The sequence below is a fragment of the Alligator mississippiensis genome, chromosome 4 (assembly GCF_030867095.1).
Source record: "Alligator mississippiensis isolate rAllMis1 chromosome 4, rAllMis1, whole genome shotgun sequence".
In the NCBI taxonomy this organism is placed as follows: domain Eukaryota; kingdom Metazoa; phylum Chordata; order Crocodylia; family Alligatoridae; genus Alligator; species Alligator mississippiensis.
This window is the reverse complement of record NC_081827.1, coordinates 191291535-191309727: the sequence shown is the minus strand read 5'-3', so window position 1 is coordinate 191309727 and position 18193 is coordinate 191291535. Positions and strand designations below refer to the sequence as shown.

The 18193-nt window shown below is 39.5% G+C and overlaps 1 protein-coding gene across 1 annotated transcript in view; it reads right to left on the bottom strand.

Moving 5' to 3' along the window:
* The window catches only part of SATB2 (SATB homeobox 2), a gene marked incomplete at its 5' end in the record, with an annotated part of 125420 nt that overhangs the window by 28153 nt on the left and 79074 nt on the right, over window positions 1-18193 (bottom strand). The window contains 2 exons of the mRNA XM_059727222.1: window positions 4975-5172; window positions 16835-16990. Coding sequence (XP_059583205.1) covers window positions 4975-5172; window positions 16835-16990 — 354 coding nt within the window. The remainder of the gene's footprint in view (window positions 1-4974; window positions 5173-16834; window positions 16991-18193) is intronic.

Here is an 18193-nt window from a genome sequence, read left to right as displayed (position 1 = left end):
TGAAAGCATAGCTGCATGTGTATTTTTCCCTAGGCTATCCTAGGATCCATGGCTTTCGAAACTCACGGGACTGAAACGATAGATAGAAAAGGAAGAACGATCCCCTCAGCCTAGAAGGATTGCAAGCAGAGCAACAAGGCAGCCACTGTATAACCAAGTAAAAGAAAGGGACTCCATAGATTGGCCATTATGCATGCAATCTGTCCAGCAGATCCAATTGTGGACTCCCAAATGTCTTCCCTAGCCTTCTATGTTGCCAGAGAATACCATCACACCACCAGGCTCCACAGGGCCCATTTTAGGGCTTTCTAAATGAGGTTTTAGGCTTTAGGGCTTTCTAAATGCGTTAGGAGGAAATTCTTCTACAGCAATTTCCATTTTAAAACAGGAAGGCATATCATTACATGGCTTAAATATAGGCAGCAGAGAGAATCCAGTGGAGAAGAGATAAGAAGGTTGCTTCCTCAGATGGCATAAGCAAACAAAAATTATATACTAATAATATGCATAGGAAAAGTGCGATTTATTCCTTTGAGGGTCAAGAACTATATCCTCCCCAAAAAGACACAACGCACCTAGCTCCTGCAAGATTCCTTCTAACATATCAAGAGCCAAAATCCTTCTCACTTGATCTTCCACAGAGCTGGACCAACACATTCCAACAGATTTACCTTGATATTATAGAGCAAAGATTGGCTACTTGTAATTTACTGGTATCTACTCCCTGAAATGAAGTTACAAAATGCTGAAGTCAACATGTAAATTAGAGAGCACATGGCACAGAGAAATCTACATGGCCTCTAAGAAGTGAATTTGTGGGTTTATTTTAATCTTTCCACTGTTTCTTAACATTGGCGCATATTACACACCCTTTATAGGGTATCTAGGTGTTACATGTCTAGCATTGGCCCACATTAGACACCTAACACTAGCCAGGAAACTGCATGAAGAGTTTTCTTTCTTTCAAATTACTCAATTTGAGGGCGTCTTGTTTGGCCACGTAATCCTCCACTCTTAGGAACAGATAAGGGAATCCAGTCCACAGCCACAGATGCTGAGAGGTCTACTGGGGGTAGGAGAAATACTAGCCACCGACATGAGGCACTCCATCCTCAGGCTCTATTTTGGTGGCTCCATCTGCTCTTTACTGCCTAGAAAGGAAGGGACCAAGCCAAGGCATAGACTTGAATAGCCATGTGGCAATGCTAGTGCTTGAACCACTTATTGGTTCTCACCTCCTGAACACTAATTACTGCTTATATATGAGATCCTTTTATAAAAGGAGGGAAAGAGAGGGAAGTGAAACAAATCAGAGATGTGAGAAAGGCCACCCAACTCCATTATGGTTTCGTGTATCTTTGCACATTTAAACTGCTGGTATTTGTTTCATCTTCTAGGTATCTTTATAATAGAACCAGGGCTGAATGGTAATGGCATACATTTACATATTGCTCTTTCCTAAAGAAGCCCACAAAGCAAAATTCTAATAGCTTTATACATAGGATTGTTTTACCAACCGATAAAATGCGGGAAGCTCAGAGTTGGATTGTGGCAGGCGTTCTGCACCAGCCACTGCTTCTAGAAGAGAGCGAAAGCAGCTTCCCCCACTGATGCTACAGAGGGAATTTTAGATAGGCAGAATGTAATTACACAAACTGGAGTTTGGCCAGAATATGGGGCCCAAAGCCCCTACCCTTATGTAAAGTGTAACAAAATCTCCAGTGGTCATGAGTGTTAGGGCCTAAGTTTTACATTTCTTAAGCTAGCTGTCATTGATTCTTCATGGCTAATTGCCTAATAATGACCCTCATGGCAAAGCCAGAAGCAAATCTTGTCATCTAGAGTCCCCCTAAGACTGAAAATGCAAGCTATAAACACCCCTCCTCTCCCCCCCGCCCCCCAAAAAAAATTTGCTCTGTCCATGATTTCTTTTGACAGTAGGGGATGGGTGGACACTAAGCCTTCTGTGTCCTACACTGGTAGCATGCCATTTTGGAACCCACTGGGAATTCTGGATGGGAAAAACAAAGCTTTAAAATGCAGCACCCCCAAAACACAAAACTAATGTATCAACCGTATCCCAGAGTCCCCAGAGCTTTGCTATACATCTTTGCCAGATGGTTCCATTTATTTTTCTTCATTTTTCATATTTTGACTATAATAAATAATTAATCCATGGCTTTGTAACTTGCTGACAAATACAAATGCATCACATTGCAATGCAGTGTAACGTGTTATTTGGATGAGACAACATGCACTATGCAGAAAAGTGATGTGCAGAAGAGTTTTGAAACTAGGGTAAATTATCAAGGTCACCAGTTAAAGTTGGATCCAACTCAGGGAAACATTATTTCGAACTGTCCCTTTCAAGTCCTTATACTTGGTATGAGTGCTGGTGATGATTTTCCAATTATAAGAATAGTTCCCTGTGTGTGACTATCATGGTCAAAAATTATATAAAGCTGGTAGCCTCTCAGCCTTTTTTTCCCTCCCTTAAAAAAAGGGAGTAACCTGCTAAATGTAACCTCATCCAGCTGTGCTGAATACTATTATTTGCCCAGTACCAAATGTAAACTTTGTCATTTATAAACATGCAGAAAGACTATTCCTAATTCCAACAAATTTACAAGCAATATAAGGATGGGTGCGTCAGACAACATCAAGCCCTAGAGACAGGCATTTAGGAAATCTCCTACAGCTATGAATTTGGAGGGATTGAACCATGGCTTACAAAAGTCTCTCTCTTTATTCACGTATATGAATAGAGGAAGCTAGCAATAAGATTTGAAGAGGAAGTTAAAAGTGGAAAAAATAGGTATGGTTGGATAGTGCATAAATTAATAAGGGAAAGGTGAACTTGTTTAGAAAGAAGAGAGACAGAACTCAGAAAAGAGAGAATGAGCAGCAAGTCATCTCATTAACAGAGGTGCTCAAAAGCACAGGAACAGGAAAGACTGAAAGGATGGGGTATGGAAGAAATAGGCTAAACTAAAGATTGTCATGTCTTCTTCCATAATCTTTAACAGAGGACCCCGCTATTCTGTCCAGCCAGTAACTGCTTTCATCCAGGCCTTACCACAGTCACTGTGACCCTCCTCTCTACCTTGCCCTTCTCTGTATCCACACAAAAGGCAGCTGCTAAGAACCTCTTCCTAGTCTGTTATCTTGAAAAATGTCCTTTCCTCTTTTAATGTTTCCAACAAAAGATCTTGATCTTTTTTCATTAAGTTCATACTTCTTCTCATCTGCTTCAAGTTTCTTCATGACACTATCAATCTCTCTCCTTAAATAACTGACCTAGTATGACAGAGAGATTATTTCTTCAATGCTTTGAATCCACTATCCCCAACAGTGAACTCTGATTTTTATTTCAGCCATACTGATGTGTAAAATACTGATGAACTACTTCATAAGGGCCTCTCTTCTTTCTGCTTTCTTCTCAAGACCTACCTCTATTGCAACACCCAAAAAGTAATGGCTAGATCAAGGGGAGATGGAAGTTCCTGATGATTATTGTTTTTATAGCAAGAGCTTTCAACTGATTTGGAGCCATCAAGTCCTGCATGTAGCCAGCTTATGACTTGCATGAAACATTCTGTCATTCCTGCCTGCCCCTGCCAACAACCTACTGTCCCCTGTAGTTTGGTATACAAACTGACTGCATCAAACCTCAAATTAAACATAAAATCTATGGGTTAGGAAGGAAGAAGTTTTTGGTTTTTAAAACAGTAAAAACCACAGAAGCTGGTTGGTTTTTAAAACAGTAAGGCCCCCAATTCTGACTTACTACTGGGCTTTGGGCATACAAATAATAACCCCTTCCTGAAGTTCCTTGTACCTTAGAATATTAGAATTCAAATCACTACTGGAAGAGGGCTCATGCAAAGCACAGAGTGGAAAACTTCTCTATAAACTTCCCTTTAGTTCTCATTTCATATTGGTTCAGATCTGCTACATTCTGCTATTTCAGTCTTGAGCCTTTGCAGAGTACCAGCTGATTGTTGATTTTGCAACACATATAAATATTTACTAGGGAAGGAACAATACTCATTCTCACATGTGAATGATTTTGGGGACCTCACAGATCCCCCAAAATGATAATTTTTTCATTTTACTAAGAGCAAATGAGCTAAGGCTCATATCAACTTGTAAACCAAGGACATGCAATGAGAGGTCCAACTGAGAAGGTTCTGAAAAGAAGTTGGCCTTTCAAAGAAATGTCCACCCTGGTCATTTTTACAATTACCTCAAGTTCTAGTGAGCATGCGAGCACTGTTTCTCCAAATATTTTACAATTAGATGCTTCACAAGAAAAAAAATGCACTCCTGGACCACATTTCTTTCCTACTCCCCTATCTTTCCTGTGGCACTATCACTTTCTAATGATGGGCTTTACAAATAACATTGGCCTTTGGATCACATGCTTTTGGAATCACTGTCAGACAGCCTAAAAATATTGTGGGTAGAGAACATCTATCCATGTTCCAAATCTGTTTCCCTCTTCCTAGGTAAACACATATACACATGTACACATACACTCTGGGTAGTCTGTTCTTAGTTACTAGAGGAATGTACTTGTCCTCTTCTAAATGTATGCAACTTTAGACAATTTTCTGAGTTGTAACTCATAACCATAACACCAACCCACCCTTGATTGTTATCCTCGTTGCTGCCAGACGAATCATTTGCTTTGTCTTCCCCCCTTTGTATCCCAACACATGGGCACTTGTGCATGCTCTCTCTCTCTCTCTCTCTCTCTCTCTCTCTCTCACACACACACACACACACACACACACAGACTAGGGTTTATACACAAAATTCTCAGAACTTGGTCCTGATACCTTGGAGAGAGAAACTGAAATTGGTGCTTCTCAACCTGCAGGTCAAGTAAGCTTGAAGCAACTGAACTTTTTTTCTACCTCTCACAGCTGTTGTAACACAAAGAATCATTGAAAGGGAGGCAAGTGCTCTGACCTGCACAGGCTCTGGAGTGAGCTGAACAACATGCTGCATGCGCTCGTTGTGGTGATGCCTGGACTCTTCCTCATAGATCACATCCCTCTCATGCTGGGGAAGGTTCAGGAAGCGGCGAATGGTGCAGAGGTTTTCCCAGAGGGTGCGATTTTCCGGACTTGGGTTCTCTTTCCAACGGAGCAGCTCACACAGCCAGCCCTGCAGTAATAGGGTCAGAGTAGTTAACTTGCCAAAAACTGATGAACCAGGTGCAAGATGATCATCAGCTATACTGCAGGCAGTGCTGAAGTACTTTGTTTTCACTTCTGCTAGTCTGATTGGATATAGAAGTTTCTCATTTCTAACTGCCTTTTAATTTCACTAATCTGTTCTACTATCACTACTTGTGGCAGAGTGAAGAAACAGCGACAGGTACCAGAACTTCCGCTGTAAGAAGGCTTCTTAGTTTCTTGCTGATCACCCTAATCACACAGCTCTTGATGGGCCCAGATTTAAGTAGGTTCAACTGTGGCAAGCAAGAGAATTGCAATAAGTAGCCCTCAAGCCCCTCTCGTTTAGCAATCCAGGAAGGAGAGGATATAATCCCAGGTTCAGAATCCACCCAATACATAAAACCCATTTGAAAAAGATATAAACAAATTAAAAAAAACAACAAATCAGCTATTGCTATATAGCATCCACTACCTCAATTCAAAACCCAAATGGAACTTTGTTAAAGAAATTAAGATGCAGTCTTACAGAAAAGTCCCACAAAATTTAATAAGAATGAAATAAATGGGACTTAGTAGAAATTACTCTAAAGATCTAGGGCCACGTATCCAGGGAACTGTAAAGCAATCTACAAAGTTTAGTAATGGATAACTATAGGCCTGCTAAGTAATTATATAGGTTACTTTGAAATACCATCAAAAAGTTATCACTCTATTAAATTCTACAGAACACATGAGCCAAGAGGGTGAAACATGACTGCCAGAGGATGAAATGTGCACAATGAGAAAAAGAATGCACTAAAACACAAAAAATACTATGAAGTAAGATGGCAAGACTTGTAAAAGCAAGAGAAGGTCCCTCTGGCAGGTATGCTGATCCCATGTCTGAGCACAGGTATCTGTTACAATAGGCCCCATGCAGGTTAGCCAAGGGATTTTGTTTTATTTGGGGTTTTTTTGTTGGGTTTGGGGGGGGGAGGGAGGGTTATATATATTTGATCCTACAAGGATGTGAAAGTTGGCTCAGTTCACACCTGCAGGCAGATGCTTCCTACTTAGCACTGAGGATATCATTCTTCTTGTGCCTGTGAGAGAGAAAATGCAATGCAAATGATGGAATATATGAAAATAATGCCGAGGCTGCTGTCAACGCAGCTAACTGACTCTTGTCATAATATTTTACCTAGTAGCTTTATAACCCATCATTTCCAAGCTAAGGCGAAATGTTTAGACACCATTTAAATTGGCACCTTAAAATACCTAAAAGGTAGATAGATCAGCAGTAACTGTTCAATGTTGAAAGAGAAAGTAGCCCAAGTAGTATTTTTCCAAATGGTAACTGACGAAAGCTCAACAGACAGGTTCATTAAAGGCCCATCAAGTCACTCCTATAAAAGGAAGATTTTTTGTATAACAACTTGTAAGCCAATGACAACTCCTAAAGTGCATTATAAAACCCCCATATAATATCATAAGCCGTTGTTTGTCTAACTCTCCACTGTGTCTTCTGCCTTTACCCAAAAAAAAGGCAAGATTTGATTATCTCCGCTGCATCAGCCAAGACAGCAACACCAGCTGTTCTCATTGTGCAGCCTCTTCCTCACGGCCTACATGTTAATAACCTGATCATTCCATTTTCTCCTTCAACTGCCGGCTGCAGCACAGCGAAGAGACAAAAACCCAGGCCCATCTGCAGCAGCTGTAGGCACTGAACTGTGAAGCCACTGGGGATTTATAAACTAATCTGTAACACAACACTGCCTTGTTTTTACAAGTGAGAGGCCACATTTGTGCAGACCTGATCTTTTCTTGCAATAAACTGGGGGGGGGGGAGGAGGAGGGAGGAAAACAAGATATCTAATCATTTACTTAGAAAATATATTTTTTAAAATATTTTAGCAGGTATTTGGCCAACCACAGAGCTGAGGGATAACTGAATTTCTAAGAAAATGCTGCCCCCCTCCCCATCTTTACCCCCTAGCACCCTTTTGAGAGACAGAGAGAAAGAACGAACCAGTCCCTCTCTCTCAAAAAAGAGGGAGAAGAAAAAAAATCTCTCAGCCCCGAAGTGTTTTCTCAGGGGCTCCTTTGTATAAAAGAAATTATTTTTGAAATGGAAAATAAACCATCTGTGGAAAAAATAAGCTCCTATTTCTCTATCCTTTTCACTGATCTGAATAAGTCTCCAACTGAACTCTTTCAAATGTTTCAAGCAGGTATGTTTAACATCTCTCAAGGGATGCTGTAGCACGAAGACCAATCATTTAACAGAAAATAAAAACAAAAACCTACATCTGCTAAAAAATGGAGTTCTGAGGGATCCAGACCTTAAGGAAGACAACACCTGCTGTTCTGATTGAGGAATGAGTTGCATTGTGGGAAGCCTCAGCTTGAAATGAGACAGGTGACAGCTGAGTGGCACCATCTTCACTTATGACACTTGGAATGCCTAGCAAAACATTCACTGCGGTATTTTGATTTATATGTACTGTTATAATCTATACTCATTACAATCACTTAGAGCAACACTACAAGCTTCAATATGGACTGCGTGCTCTCTGTCATTAGTCTTTAAGAAGTATAGTGCTCAATTTCCCCAGCAACACGCGAGGTCCTGACCTTGGAGCTATTAGGGAAAAGATTAGACTGCAGTGTGACCATGTGTGCAGACATGAGCAAACCAAATTAATTTCTGGCAAAGGGAGGCACCAGGCAAAGGGCCTGTCATCCTGAGGACACCTGAGAACTTCTCAATTCCCCAAAGGAGATAAGCTAATGGCACGTTTATGGGAGCCCAGTTCTGAAGGTGAAGCACATTCATGGTATTTAGAGGAATATTAATCCAGTTTCCCCATAAAGTATCTGCTTGGCTGATCAGATTAAGGGATCTAGCCTTCAACAACACACCCCCCACCACAGCAGGCCCCAAGAAATCTGTGATACTTCACAGCCTCAGACATATTGCACCATGTGTACCCAGCTGCTACAATAATTAGCTTATGAATGTATCAGCTGGTTCTGTGATTTTTATAAATAATAACTAACCTACAGAGCAGAAAGATTTTCATGAGTCTAATATTAGCAAGAAATTGCAAGGTGCGCCTAACTCTGAATTGTCATTGTGCTAAATGCCCTGTTTATACTCACATTTTATTCTAGTGGATCTCCCTCTGATGCCATTTATAAACATTTATTTTGCATCAGCAGTGGCAATTTATTTGTGTCAGCTTTCTTCACAACAGCCATTATTTGTTCTCCCCCCAAACACATTCCGTGCATTTGTACACTTATCCACATAAAATCTATCCTTCCACTCTCTCTTCTATTCCTCCACCTATTTATTCAACCATTCATTTACTTGCCCATATATTCAGGACTCTATCTGTCCATCTACAGTATCTGTTATTAGGTGGTAATCCAGCTAATATGAGAGAAAAGACTAAACCGTCACTACTCAGATACCCTTTAAAAATGCAAGAAACCCCTTCTAGGTAAAGATGAGAAGCCTGCATAGGATTTTTTTATTATTATTATTATTTAAATAATCTTAACATGCCATCCAAGAAAGTTTTGCAGTACCAGGCAAAAAAAAAAAGTGTAAATGTCAAATAAAACAGTGACAGATGACAGTATTCTCTATTGAATAGCACCGTTTCTTCGTGCATGTTCAATGAGAACTCATGAATTATTAATAAACAAATCTCCTTTTACTGTTAAAAATCTTAAGTTAGGTCTTTTGGGGGTTTTTTGTTTTTTCTTTTTTTTTTTTTAAATTGTGTGCATGTTACATGGAGTTTTCCAAAAGAATTATTTATTTCAGAAATGCTGATATAGGCAGAAGTTCAAAGGGATACAACAGTTCACACCAATTTTCATTCATAGCTAGAGTATGAAGGGGGAAAAAAACAAAAGCGATTCTACCCTAACCTCATTTCCCTTACCTTCTCCATAATATTTGGGCTGATTTCAATACACTTACAGGTGAATTCAGTTTACATAAACCTATTCAGAGCCTGAAGAATTACATGCCACTCACAGAAATATTTGATTCAGTTTCTGACCCTGCCACTCATGATATGTTCAGTAAAAGTCTACCATACAAGCAGCCCTATGGATTGTAATGGAGTTGCGAGGGAAGTCTAGTATAAGTCACTGAGTGGTAGAATCTGGCCCATAATGTCTGCTTCTGAACTTCTTTAACTAGAATGTCTTCCATTAAAAATAAAAGGAAGAAAAACATCAAAATTAAAAGGGAGCTCCGCTCCAAAGTCAGGCACACCCAGTGCTTGTGCTACCCAAGGAATTCTGTTCATCGCTTCTGTACTTTCACCCCAAAACCTAAATTTGCATTTACGAGGCTGCGCAATCTATCTTATTAAAAGGAAATGCAGGGGAAAGCTGACTTCTATTTTTGTCATGCTAATCAGAGAAGATAAACATTTTCAAAGCATTTGTATTTGATAAAACAAATAATATATTAACATTCCATTTTTAACCTCTTTCTCCTAATCAAATACATTTTGCAATGGAAAACAAGAAAAAGCCTACAGGAGGCTCTCTCACTGTGCTTTTTATGCTCTCTAAAGGAGCAGTATGCTTACTACACTAAAACATTTAGGGATGGTGTACTCAGAAACCCCTTGAGGGATGGTTAGTTGGTGCAACACATACAAGCCACATTCTGTCACATATCATCGATCTCCTTTTGGCAGCTTGACCCTTTTACTTTTCTAATACTTAACACAGCATGGGAAAGGCAGAGGGAGATTCGGAAAAGTCACAGCCAGAGAGATCAGAGGAAGGGAAGACTACATTTAAAAAGCCTTTAGAGGATTCATTCACATATCCTGATTCTCCCAGTCAGAGCCCTGGTTGTAATCTATATAAGAACTACTTAATATTCAATTATGAAAAATTTTAGAGAAAAGTCTGGACTTAAATACACTGGTCTTTAGACCATCGGTTACTTTCATAGAAGTTTGTCTGCTGACATTACACCTGGCTGCCCAATAAAACTTACTCAGACACAGCATATTTGGCTGGGCTGCATACTGACACACTATCAATACTGATAGGACTGTATGGTGGGAAGGTAATTCAACTGACCTTGGGCTTCCCTGTGTTTGAATTAAAACATATATATAATTTAAAGATATTCTGTGGTGACATTTTCAAGGGATTCCAGTAAATGCATGAGTAGGCCAATAAAGAGTTTTTAGTAAGAGTGATTCAAGTTTCCTCTGAAAATAAATGTAAAAGGCCATTTCCTCACCCACATGATCAGTGCAGAAAATGTCAACATATGTGACAAAAAAAAGCAACATTTGATGTATGTCTTGAAAGATCTGAAAAAAAGGTTTCACTGTTAGCCATGGAAAGAATGCTTTCTACACAGAATCACCTGAAGTGCCCTGCATAAATTTTCAGAGGGGCAGAAGGTTGTCTTCTCTTCCATCAGCTGGGGATCTTCTACAGCATGAAATGAGCCAAATAATATTCAGCTCTTGTTACTTAGTCGCCAAACTCACTTTCTATGAATCCAATAAGTGTCTATTAAAATAAACCCCCTAATGATTCAAGAGAAGCTAATCACGAAAACTGAAATGGATAAAAACTAACTATAATGGAGAGTTCTGTCATGAGTGTCAGTGAATTCTTGAGGATGGGGTCAACTAAACTTTTAGACCGAGCATTTTGTTACAATTCAAGGTTAATAATTTCAAGCCTTAAATTTACTAACTAAAATTATTAGTATTTTTTCCTCTTTCAAAATGTTTGACTAATTATGAGCCATTTCACTGAGATCCGTTCCTCACTAGCTTCATCTAGTAACTGTATAAAATGCTGGCATATTCCGAGATTATTGAAAACAACTTATTTTTAAAGCTTTTCACATTAAAGAGGTATTAAAAGATTCTGTGTGTGCATATTATTTACAGATCATAAAAGGGAAAAGAGCAAAACAATATCTTCAACAAAACTGTAGAGAAGATACTGGTGCCTAAAGTTATTTCAGAAAGATTTTAGCTCACTGGAGGAGGATCTTGACTTTCTGTATTTGCCATGGGGAACTTTGATGCTGTATAAAGTAGTAATAATATCAAAATCTGAGTCATATAGGAGTTCAACAGATACAGATATTCATAAGCATCATAAAGTATAGTCAGACACTACAGTGATGAGGAATATTTTATTTAGATGCGTTTATATGCACCTCTATACATGTATCCTCTAAGCCTATGACTCAAGGTACAGTCTTCAGTAGCACTGTACTTTTGTCCTTAAATCATGCCTTTCCAAAGCTTTACGCTTTTTTCATCTTCCACAGCTAGCCAGATGCTAAACAATTATGGGATACAAAAAAAGATTCATGATTCTATAAATGAGGAAAAAATGACCTTGCTAAACAGGAATCAAAACCAGAAAACAAAAAAGACAATGACAAAAAACAAAGTTGTGATGCTTACAGTACAAGTTTTATTGCTTGTCATGTAGTATAGATTCTCAGTCTGTGCCTTTCAGCCAACCTATCCTTGCCAGACTGCTAACTGCTTACTAAATAGCAGTAGTGTAACTAAGGGTGAGTGAGCAAGGTACCAGCCCTGGGTACCAGTTTATAGGGAATGCAAGAATGGTGGTAGTCACTACTGCCACCCCAGTCACAGCTGCCACCATCCAGAGCACAAAAATTGCTGATTACACACCTTCAAAATAGCTCCTAGCAAGGCAGCAAGGGACAAGGTGGGTTATGGTATGGTATGGGAAAGAGAATCGCAGCATGGGCTAGAACAGTTTCCTTACCTCACTAGGTTCTCTCAACCATACTAGCTTAGGTTTTTTTATTTGTCTTTTTCAATTTTTGTCTTAAAAAACCAGTGTGAATACACTCTGTTATTCTCATAATCACCACTAACACAATTATGTAAATAAGCAGGATATGCAAATAAACAGAAAAGGGAAAAAAGCCTGGAAATGGGTAACATAATTCCTAATCATAATGTGGCAATGCACTGAAAGTCACTCTATGCATTGTTTGTCATCTCTTAAGGATCTGTGGCAAATAAACTGAAAATTACAGCAACTGTTGTTCAATCACATATTGTACCCCATTGTGTCCTTGCACTTGACTGTGTAAACAGTGTAGAGAAAAATCTCACAAACAACATGCTCTTAGACATGCTACTGATGGAATGCTCTAACATGGCTGATATAGCAGTTAATGACAGGAAACCTGATGTGTATACCTCAAAAGGTGCTTATTCATTTAAAACAGCAAAGTTTAATCATTCATCAGATCACAAAACTGTTTCATAATTTGAAACATGATAATAAGTTGTCTGTTACAAGCAGAACTCTCTTTCCATGAAGTGTTCAATTTTTGTGTTATTTGGTTAAATAAGCCAAGTTTTCCTTTACTAGCATCAGCCTATGCGATAAACAGGAACATACTAAAAGATGATTTGAAAATAACCAGGCAAAATGTTACAAAGCAAATGTTTCCGTCTTTGGGAAAGTATACAAATAACTGAAATTTGGAAGTAACCATTATGCAATAAAGCAGAATCTACTGTATATAAATGGGTTGAGCCCGATTCTGCATTTAGCAGAACTCCTAGCTATCAGGTACAGCTCAGAGTCAAACCTCCATTCTGCTGGTTTAAATGACAACAAATTCAAGTCTCTTGAGTAAGAATTTTTATTTCAAGGTGTTTTAAGTATGAATGAAGTATGAGGACATAAGGGCACCTAGGCAACAGTCTCAGAGGGCAAAGCCTTCAACTTATCCACAGCACAAGTACAACCCCAAACAGCACAACAAACTTCTCTGCGCTTATACTTCCCTTGCCCTGGAGAAACATTCTTTATTGAAGACTATATAGTTTACACAACTATATGTCCATACATGTCCACACAATCCCTGGCCTACAAGGAAGAAGGGCATCATTATTCCTGTTTTAAAGGGGGAGGAAAAGAAAGAGAGAGAGGTGAAGTGACTTAATCAAAATCATACCAGCATATAGTAGCAGAACTGGGAGTAGAAACCAGGTCATCTGATAGACCCCACTATCCAGCACAGGACATTTCTCCCATTGACTTGCAGCTTAATATGGGCCAGATTTAAACTAGTGACCTACCAGTGAAATGTTCTTGGTCCCATTGCCAAACTCTTGAGACATCCAACCCACTGAACAACATTCTCTTTAAGATAATTGAATACATTATTTTCCCTCACAAATAAAATCTAAGAAAAAAAATCTTGAAAAATATAGCCTGGGGCCCAAATCCACTTGCAGTGAGGTTCAGCCTAGTGCACTTGGGAACACAATATAAACGCACAAAACCTAAGGTTTCTACACCTGAACTCAGAAAGCCTCCCTGAGGCAGGAACACCTATGTCAACTGGCTATACTTGAAACAACTGATGGAACAATTTACATTTATAGGGTAACAGATGGGCAGCCTGAATTTCCCAGGTGCTGAACACCTAACAGTTCTTCTTGGCTTCAGTGGGACTTGTAGGCATACAAAACTTCAGAAAAATGAGGCCATCCATGCTTGGCTTTAAACAGCAAAAGAACATAAATGATAAATAAGCAGCAGGTCTGAGATTAATGCAGGACTGAGACTATTTGGGGTTAAACGTTTTAAGGGAGGCCATCACTATTACCTCAATATCTATTTGAAGCCCTATACTTTTATATGCTTTGATTTCCAAATAAACACTATGATTTGTGTTCTTGGTTCCTAAGGCACCTCAAGGCTTTAAAGCTGTTAAACCTATCTGCAATGGGATTTAAGAACAGAAATGGATGGTTATCAGACTAGAAGCTAATACATTCTACTAGTGGATAATCCCAATTACAGTAGCTGCTTTTCAAGGGGTTCTCCTCTACCCTTTCCTGTAAGAGATCAGAAGAAATAAAGCTCCACCTCTCCCTGACATTGGCCTGAGAGTGTGAGATGAAGTGCAATCCAATGGTAAGGATTTTTTTTTTTAATGTCAAAATATCCCTGTGCTGTATTCATTCTTAATAAAAACTGGGAAGATCTCACAGTAATGTGTGTTATTGTTGATGAATGACAGCAAACAATGATGTGGAAACTTTAATAGTCACCAGGATTGTTCCCTGAGCAGTAAGGAATGGTGAGGTGGAGTCAAGCTTTATGCAGTGCTGCAAGCAAATCAAATATCAGGTCAAACACCAAGAAAAATAAGAGTGCAACCAGACTCGTTTTCTTCTTCTCTCTTTCAAATTGTATTCCCTCTGAAAATAATGGATAGGATTTTCTGGAATACTATGTGGCATAAACCTACACTCACTGAAGTCAATGGCGAAATCCCCAGCTTCTTCAAATGAGAGCAGGATATATGAAAAACTTTAGAAATCCTGTTGGCAGTTATTAAATGAACCATAAAATAAACTTTGTGCTGAGTGCCCCAGAGAGATGTAGGAGGCTGCATAAGTTGCTTCTCTATTTCTCCTGGCCAGCTTACTTTCACTCCATAACCACTATGCACTACACACTGATGTCACATCAGCCATGGAGGAGCATGGATCCAGGTTAGGGGCACGTAAATGAGGAGGTTCAACATTGTTGTATTTCAATGACTGCTGCTTGTCCCTGGATCCCAATGTCCACATAAGCCATTTTCATACATCAGTAGAGAGCTGTGACATCTCAACCTGGTAAATGCTGGGCATCATGGAGTCAGCACTGCTTTGCCAGGACAGTGAAAAAAAAGTGGCAGCTCAAAAAACTAACTAACTAACTAAATAAATAAATAAATCACATTTTGGTACTGGCTGCTGATGGAAGAATTAAAACAAATTTAATTTAAGCCTGTTTAAATAACAGCATTCATGGAACCCCCTTTTAACCTTCTGCTTCATGCTTGGAAACTCTCCTTCATTTTGTCATTTTCAAGTGAAAGAGCAAAGAACTAAATTCTGTTTTGCTGGTGCTCAGTTCTGTCGTGGTAGAGCTCAGCTCCAGCTTAGTCTGGGAACTTGGATAGACATACACTGAAACTAGTAAGCCACCCAAATTATTTTTGGGTGGTTCAGCCCTTTTCTCTGTCTCTCAAGAATTCTCTAGGTAAAATGACAGGAAGCTTGCAGGCAATTTGAAGCCAAACCTCAGTGAGGCTGGCACTCTGTGCTAAAAACTCCTTATTAAAAACTGTCCAGTCCGGAGTGCATGTGGAACATTGATACCTGCATGAAGTAAAGAATAAGGGGCACGTTTGCAAAATCAATTGTGCAGTTTTAATATTTACTGCACGTTTACCACATATGTCATTTATTACACAGTGGAAAACCGTTAAATGCACAGTAGTTGTGCCAAGTGGCATTATGCTTTTAACAGCTTTATTCGTTTAACAGCTCCAGTTCTCATTATATTTTGCCATGTGGTACATGAGATTTTTATGCATTTAACAGTTTAAGAGGGTTCCATGGTATTTTCCTTTTATGTATTTCATACTTTGCCTGGGTTTTTGTTTTTTTGTAAGCTGTAACCCATGCCCCTCAGTAAAGGAAAGTGCAGGACAAAGGTAAATAATATTTAAGATGGTAGCAAGAAAGAGAAGAGAAAGAATCAGATAGCCCTTGCCATGGCACCAGGAGTTACAATGTAAGGCTATCTCCTACACATGCATCAGCAAGCTTTAAATGCCTTTCAGGTTTTTTTTCCACAGTCATTTTACTTCAGTTTTAATGCCATACAATACTGTTCCTTGTCTGGAGGAAAATAAAAATACATATCAAAGAGTGTGTGTACAGCTCTCTCTCTCTCTCTCTCATTCTCTCTCTCTCACACACACACACACAGTCTCATAACAAAATAGGGTCACTTACACACAGGGCCAGAAACTGCTCCTTTGAGATAGATTTAATGGCCCCTTTTAACAGTAACCAAGACGCTCACTGTCCTTGCATCAAATTCTGTTTACCATCCTCACCACAACAACCCCCTGCCAGGGGGATAACATTTCCATTTAGCTGATTCCTTCAAGAACTTTAGCCCCCAAATCAAGGTTCCTCTGCATATTTTTTTTACCATCCAAGATAAAAGCTTGTCCAAGTGATTTAACTGTAATATCCCCTGAATGCATGTGTGCACAGACACACACACGCACGTGCACACACACACATACACACTTTGCACAAATAACAGGGACAGAGAGTAAATTATTTATAAGGCAATACTTTACAGAGTATATATAGCATGCAAAAGAGAAACACCTGCCCGACCTGCCATTTCCTTTCAGTTTTCCAGAATGAATTATTTAAGAAAACAAATAATTTACCTGCCAAATGAGGATGCCAACATTTTGGAGGGTCCTTGTCCTATTACCAGAAAGCTTAGGTTACATATCACAGTTGGAAAAGGTGTGTGGGTGCCTCAGAGAGAGGGCCCATTAGATATAATGTATATAAATATATATTAAACTGGATTGAGAGCAGATCCCTTTTCCATCCTATTTTAAAAGGAAAAGGAAACCATTCAGGAGGTTAAGCCAAACCACAACAGGTTCCCCAGAGATGATTATTTTTATTATTGTAGGAACAGATGTATTTTTATTGGTAGGAGGAAGAGATGGGTCTAATTCCAGCCCCAGAATTTGCTCCTTTAAAAAAACCACTCACCTGACTTTTATTGGCAGCCACTTTGGCAAACAGGGCCTGAGACACCTTGGCCCTTTTCATCTCCTGTTGGATCTCATCATAAATGGCAGCTGTGATGTTGATGTTGGCGCCTTCCACCTTAATGGGGAGGTCTGTTGTTGGTGTCGAGGTTTTGGCCTACCAAGAGACCATGAAAATAATAATTAAAAAAGTGCTGCTTTCAGCCCAGCCATCTGTGCAGAAATTATCAAAGGATTTCAGTCAGCTGATGCCAAACTGCATTAGCTACAGAGGGACACTTCCTGTCCATTATTCTAATCAGGTTAATTGTGATTGGAAATAATTGCAGTGCATTCCTATAGGACATAGAGGGCCCAGTCAACCCTCTCTCTCTCTTTCTCTCTCTCAGCATGTTTATTGAACAGCTCAAAGACAGGCTAGGTAACTGGAGCCCTTAGCTGCAGGCAGTCACCTAAGTTTGTGCTGCTGGCCAGCAACTGCAGCATATCTATGGAACTGTGCCTTTTCTCCTTCTAAAAATGGCATACCTTGGAGGAAGAGCCAATTCTCCCAGAAAAAATGAGTAAATGGGTAGAGGTCTCTAAATAATAAATTATTACTCAATTTAATGCACTCCCTCAAGTCTTCCTCATCCTTTATTAAAGCTATATGTATGTCATTTGAGTATGTATGGTTTCCCATCATTATCATCATTATGCTAGCCAGACAGTCACCTAATTTCACCTAGGAAATCAGTGGAAATGAAAAAAAAAAAAATCATTTCATAAAGCCAGGCTTCGACATGCCTTTGATGTGCCGCCTCAGTCTCCTAAACTCATATTGTGGTTTTGTGTATTCCACTGCACTCCTTTTAATTTAATGATTTCCCATCAGCTTCTGTGACAAATGAAGGACAATAACAGAGGATGCCAGCACTTTCCCAGGCTGTGCTAACCCTAAAAGGTTTGTAGCAATGCAATCCAGCAGACTGCTACTATTTTTTTTTTTAATTTTAAGCACCCCCCAGCAGCACTAAGACTTTATTGACGAGTCACCAACTGAGAGCTATGTGTCCTTTCACTGGTGATTTTACCATAGGATGCTTGGTAACCTGTCAGCCCTTCAGAATGCCACATTTCCTTTACCTACCTGAGGCTAAACAGCAGATATTAAAGCTGATCTAAATTGGGCTTTACCTCTGAAACTGCTCACTCAGAAATGCCTGCACCAGGTTGGAGAAGCCCCTTAAAGAAAAGACGAACATCACAAGTATAAATTGTGATGGCACAAAGGGCTCAAGAAAGGAGTGGTCATGACCAGCAGAGCTCAGGCAGCAGTACACAACCACACTTCCCCCAAAGCCTGCAAGTGTTCAGGCCT